Genomic DNA, 6,438 nt, shown 5'->3' with positions numbered 1-6,438 from the left:
TCCTGAGGCAGCGTGCGGAGCTGCTGCCGTTCGCCCCCGCCGCGGCTCGTGTTAGAGAACAGGAACACCAGTGATGCTTCCTTCGGCACCGGTACTTACTTTTGCGAAGAGACGTACGTCAAGAACGCATAGTACAGCGTTAGGGTTTAACTCGATGCAAAATCACGCTGAAGAACTGTGCTGTCAAATGGTATTGATCTTTTGTCAAATAGTCAGATTTTTCTTTTTTTTTTTTTTTTTCCCCGTTGCAGGCAAAAAACAATGGCGTCAGGGACGGTAACGAGCGCCACTTCTTCAGGAGGGTCAAATGATGTGAGCCTGGAGGAGCCAAAGAAGATGACGAGGGAAGACTGGAGGAAAAAGAAGGAATTAGAAGAACAAAGAAAACTAGGAAATGCACCTGCTGAAGTGGATGAAGAAGGAAAGTAAGTTTTAGTAAAGCTACGGTTATTATAAAGCTACTGGTTAAAAATGTCTTTTTTTCCCGTTGTGATTACAGAATAATTATGAGGGTGATACATGATTTCTACATGAGTCATTGTAGAAGTAAATAGTTGAACTTATGTGAATTTGCTTTTAACATTCCAGTCATCCTCAGAAAATAGATATTTTCCAAAAAAATGTAGGTTCAGTGTTTATCTACTGTGATCTACTGATGGTGCTGCTAAAAAGTCCCATCTATGCGGCTACTTACAAGTGGTATTTTAAAAGTGACCAAAACATAGTACTGGGGAACTTTACTGCGTACCTTACCTGTTCCCTCTCTCTTGCTCCTACAAGGCTTGTTGTTTCGGAGAAGAGAAATGTGCTCAGTGACATTGCATAGAATAAGGTATTTGATTTGAGGTGCATTAGATGGCAACAAAATCTCAACAGAAGTTTGCGTTTATCTAGTTAAATTAGAGCTTATTTTGCAATGCATTGTAACAACTTCATTATTTTATTATCACTCCTAAAAGCACTGAACTTTAATGTGAGAGTTATTTGTTAGGCTAAGCTGTTGTGGGTTTTTTTTCCCTATGCCGTGTATTTATTACACAACATCTTTTACAGAGATATCAATCCTCATATTCCTCAGTACATATCCTCAGTACCATGGTACATAGATCCCTCTAAAAGACCTACACTAAAGCATCAGAGACCTCAGCCAGAGAAGCAGAAACAGTATAGCTCCTCTGGAGATTGGTACAAACGAGGAGTTCAAGAGGTATGCAAAATAGTTTTGTCATAAAATAAAGATTTGGTTTGATTTCGTGAGGAAATAAGAAAAGAGGCATTGACTCCCTATAAAGACCTAACTCTGGTTACTTGTTTTTGAGAGGGACAGGAGCTGGGAATTCTTACTCAGCAGGCAAGTCACAGTATTTGGTAATACGTGTTTTGGGTTTGGGTAGACCACACACGCTTTAGTTGTATTGAAAAAATGAATTCGTTATTGGGAACGTGTATGAATCTTGCCACAAGTTTGTACAACGCTCTTTTTTTGTTGTTTAGCATGCTATAGCAACTAGATATCGTAAAGGAGCTTGCGAGAACTGTGGTGCACTGACACACAAAAAGAAAGACTGCATGGAGGTAAACTTGACTTTTGCTGATGTTTTAATGGTTTTGAAAACAATGTGAATTCTAATTTTAGTGAAAAATAGCTAGCTAGAGATAAAAATTACTAGCTTTGAAAAAGGTTACAAGTATGGAAAGGTGGCTTGGAAATTTCTAAAGAAATTGTTATATAGGAAAAATGAAGGGAAAAAATGTTACTATTCAGGGTTTTGCTCATCAGTTCTGTTTGTGATAAGCACTGCAATAATAGGTGAAAATGTTTAGCTCTTCGTGTTAATTCGCTTTAACACAAGTGCTGCTGTGCCTGTCTTTCTGTTTCATGTCAGCTAGAAGCCATCCCCAGAAACCGTGTTTTAATTGCTTTCTTAATTGTGGAAAACAGAGTTAGAAATTGATAGGGTTTGGAGTCAGTTGCACTATTTCAAAATACAGAAATTAACTACTTGCATTTATTCACAATTCACAGGCTTATAGTGCTGAATTTAACTGGCTTTAGAAGAGCTCGATTGATACTGTTTTTAAAGGGATATCTGAGAGTGTGTGTGTGTGTACATGTATATAAGTCTAATGGACTGACCCAACCATTTTTTTTTCCTTTCAGAGACCCAGGAAAGTTGGAGCAAAATATACAGGCATGAATATTGCACCAGATGAACATGTGCAGCCTCAACTGATGTTTGATTATGATGGAAAGCGAGATCGTTGGAATGGTTATAACCCAGAAGAGCACATGAAAATTGTAGAGGAATATTCCAAGGTTGATTTGGTATGTAGGTGCTATGGTTTACTGGGGAAAGCTTCAGTGTTTGGCTCGGCTGGGAGGAGGAACGTTTGTTATGTGCACTGTTTAATATTAGACCTTGTGCTGTATTCATAATGAAAAAGCGAGGTGGATTCTGTGTTTGATAGCAAACTTTGCTTAAACTGAAAATTAAGATCAGAACTGGCAACTGAGTATGGGTCTGCACAATAAATGAAGTGTCTCTCCAGATTGCTTACTTTTTAATAGACAAGCCTTAGAATTTATGACCCAAGATGCAGATTGAATTGCAGGCAAGAAAGGAATTTATTATCTGGCTGTATTAGAGCCGATAAATCTATATCTATTTTGTAGCCTCATTCATGTTATCTTGCTTACGAATCCTTTTTGTTACTATGATGAAGCAGTGGACTATTTGTACATGTCTCTGTGCAGATCGGCACCTTGCTGTTGCAGTTAACTTTCTATCTGTATGCACCAAATCCATGGGGACACTATTAACTTCTTAAAAGAAAAAAAAAAAAATAATTCGCTACCTTGACTGTAAGTTAGACCAGTTCCAAAAGGTAGTTAGGTGCCTAACTAACTCCCTTTGGTGCCTGGTCCTCAGTATTTTTCTATAGTGCATGGGAAAGCTAATGCTAAATGTGATCTAATCAGTGTATATAAATGTCTAATGGGAGTGTTTAAAGGCAGAGCCAGACTCTTCTCAGTAGTATCTAGTGACAGGACAAGAAGCAGTGGGCACAAACTGAAATACAAGAAATTCTGTTTAAACAGAAGAAAAAAATGTTCTACTGTAAGGGTGATCAAAGAGCGGAACAGCTTGCCCAGTAAGGCTGGGGAGTCGCCATTCTTGGAGTAATCAAAACTTGCATAGACACGGTCCTGGGCAACCTGTTGTAGGCAAACCTGCTTTGAGTAGGGGGATTATCCTTGGCGGTCCCCAGGGTTACCTCCAACATCAACTGTTCTGTGGTTCTATGATGTCAAACACGTGCAAAAATTCACTCCATGCTGCTTTAGAATCTCACTTTAGATACTAGACTTTGGGTGCTTCTGGCATGAAAAATAAATGCTTGCAGCGTCAGTCATGAAGTACCTTAAGCACTGAAGTTCCTAACTAGATTATGAGGACACAATAATAAAACATTTGCTTTTAAAAACTACTGAACTAAAGTAAGCTATCTCTTTCTTAAATTAGGATGCATGTAGCAATGGTATAGCTTCATAAGCTCTAGTAAACTGTTTTATTAAACAGTATAATATAAAATAGTAAAATGGTTAGTATCTATATAGCTTCCTTTCCTTGGAGCTCAAAAAACAATATGGTAAAGCATAGGAGTGGAGGAGAGAAGCTCTAGGCTGCTGATTTTTTTACAAGCACCCAGAGAATTAAAACCTTGTTTTTTTGTAATAAGGAATATATTTTAAATGACAGCAGTCACAAGAGATGCTTATGATAAGTCTTACTACACACTTACTGTTAAAAAGAAATAATAAAACAAATGCATTTTCATGATACGCAGGCCAAACGTACACTGAAAGCCCAGAAGCTTCAGGAAGAGTTAGCATCAGGAAAGCTGGAGCAAGTGGTAAGTAAACTAAACCCTAATTTATTTTTGTTTAGGACGAATAAAAATGCAACAGGTTACTTTTGCTCTCTGGTACTTTTATTCTCTATACAGGGTCTGCTATTGTTTTTTATGCCCTTCAGTAATTTAAAGATTTTCCTAGCACCAGCATATTCTGTGTCACATTCAAGAATTTGAAGCATCTTCTTGCAAATGACAGTGGCTTTGTTTTCCCCTTATGGGCAAAAATTCTGTGTGATTATATTCTTGCTAACTAATGACAGGGATTTTTCAGTCAGAAAAACTTGTTTTCTATGTAGTAGTTTTGTTTATGTAGTGAAATGCTTTTTTGTATTTAAAGATTGTTACATCTGACTAGTGTTGAGGTAGTGACTACTATGTGACTGTGGATTGTTTTAGTAATGCTTAGTATAAATCGGAATAGGAAGGTATTTTCTTTATCTTAGAACCAAACTTGTTTCTTCTGCAGTCATTGCTATGACTATTTGCAGTGTCTCTGGTTATTTGAAGGCTGAGCATATGTATTTCCCTCTGGCTTATAACTCCGCAGAGTTTGCATCTTCCACTAACTTCTACAAGCTCCTCTTATAAAATTCTAATTGTAAAAGGCATTTCTGATAATATGCTAAGTTTATAAAATGGGGAAAAAGTAAACACTGGTCAGAAGTAGGTTTTTTTAATCAATGTCGTAAGAAAGAAAACACCAAGCAAAAGACTACATACAAGCGGGCCTCCATTTTCCAGAGGTTGTCACGTTGCGTTTTGTCACTAGATGGCAGAGTGAACTTAAGCTCCAACCCAACACAAACTACAGCGTTCCGACCTTCCCGATAGAAAAGATTCTTTCTCTTTTTGATGCCTGTTTTCACCACAAGGCAACATTGTTGGTTTCATATACTTAGTCCTTACAAAATGGAGCTGAAAGAAGAAAAGTATGTCTGAAACATAAGAGCTATCTCTGATGGAGAGGACCAAGGCTGATGCCAATTTGCATAGTCAGTGCTGGCCAATTTCCTGGTCAGTCTTCCAGGACTCATAGTTGTTTCCATCTTTACCGCTGCAAGTATTCTCAAGTTAGAGGCTAAGCAGGTTAAAAAAATAAATTCTGGCTATGTTTCTCCAGATTAAATTATGGCTTCTGATTCATGCTCAGTATTCCTGTCAATCCTAACTAAATACTTGCATATGCATATCTTCTTAATTATTTTTTTTAAGCCTTCAGAGTTTAATCTTGGTTATATTTGCATAATATGAAATAGTCTAAACCATTAGTGTTCAAAGGCATAGCAAGCTCTAAACAACAGTGACAGTTCTAGAATTTGCCATTCTTGCAAAGGCTTAGAAATTTAGTTGGGAATACAGTGAAAAGGTCTCCAACGTGCGTCTATAATAGAGACACAATCTCTTTCCTAGAACATTCAAAATATAGCCGTCTGTGCATTTTGTGCCACAGGTAAATTGTGTTTTGCATATCCGGCATCAAAGCTCTGCTTTGATTGCTCTTTATCTCCCTGCCATCTTTCCTCTCTCCGCTATCTTGTCTTCTCTGCTGATGTGCTCTTTGTTTGCTGCAGAACTCCCCAAGACACCAGTGGGGAGAAGAGGAACCAAATTCACAGACAGTAAGATGATTACCCACTGCATCACACCATGGGCAGAAGAAAGGACCGGTAGTTAGTGGAACAGTGAAACAAGGGTGGCATAAGGGTTTCAATGTTGTGTTCATGCCACTGGCTGCCTATTGTTTTGGGCAGAGGTTGTTGGGTTTCATAGAGGGGTTTTTGGTTTTGTTTTAGCTCCTGTGTGTTGTCAAACCTTAGAGATGCAAGCAAATAACTAGTTTTTAATATGTGGTATGTTGCCCAAGATAACTGTTTTCTTAATATCATCACAGTTATAATTTTGTAACTGTTTCCATATGAGGAAGTGGAAATCCTTTAACAAGAGTATTCCTGAAAACTGTTGAATGTTAGATTAGCATGTTACTAGCATGACAGCACACTTAAGCCCAAGTAAATGATGCTAACTTTTAACTACAAGGATTGCAGAGTTTTTAATGAAACCACTAAAACCAGATTCTCATACTTGTCTCTAGAGTGAATGTCCTCTTTTATTTAGAAGTTTCCCATCTCTCCTCAGGAAAGAGATCATAACAGTGAAGATGAAGATGAAGATAAATACGCCGATGACATTGATATGCCTGGGCAGAACTTTGACTCTAAAAGACGTATCACAGTTCGAAACTTACGTATTCGGGAAGATATTGCAAAAGTGAGTAAAGAATTCTTTACAGGTGTTCTTTTGTATTCATGAGAGTTAATTTCAAAAAATTGTAGGCTCAGTTATTAATGTTTGCGTATGGGTCTTGGGGTTCGGAGCTTAAGGTCTGTTCTCAGTTCTATTCTTGCTCATGTTATGACTTCGTCAAGGTCATCCTTTTACACAGATACACCTTTTTAAAATGTCTAAGCTGGGGGATACAGTAGTAACTTCAGTTCTTTTAAAATCATAAATATCAAATAT

The 6,438-nt window shown here is 37.7% G+C and overlaps 1 protein-coding gene across 1 annotated transcript in view; it reads left to right on the top strand.

Annotated features, from left to right (window-relative positions):
• Positions 1-253: 253 nt before the first annotated feature.
• SLU7 (SLU7 splicing factor homolog (S. cerevisiae)) overlaps positions 254-6,438 on the top strand; it is a 13,216-nt gene continuing 7,031 nt past the window's right edge. The window contains exons 1-7 of the mRNA XM_009318503.1: positions 254-425; positions 1,054-1,207; positions 1,495-1,575; positions 2,162-2,326; positions 3,850-3,915; positions 5,490-5,537; positions 6,055-6,208. Coding sequence (XP_009316778.1) covers positions 262-425; positions 1,054-1,207; positions 1,495-1,575; positions 2,162-2,326; positions 3,850-3,915; positions 5,490-5,537; positions 6,055-6,208 — 832 coding nt within the window. The 5' untranslated portion in view covers positions 254-261. The remainder of the gene's footprint in view (positions 426-1,053; positions 1,208-1,494; positions 1,576-2,161; positions 2,327-3,849; positions 3,916-5,489; positions 5,538-6,054; positions 6,209-6,438) is intronic.

Source organism: Pygoscelis adeliae, unplaced genomic scaffold, assembly GCF_000699105.1.
Source record: "Pygoscelis adeliae isolate BGI_AS28 unplaced genomic scaffold, ASM69910v1 Scaffold42, whole genome shotgun sequence".
Lineage (NCBI taxonomy): Eukaryota > Metazoa > Chordata > Aves > Sphenisciformes > Spheniscidae > Pygoscelis > Pygoscelis adeliae.
The sequence above is the reverse complement of the archived record's forward strand: the minus strand, read 5'-3'. Positions and strand labels throughout refer to the sequence as shown.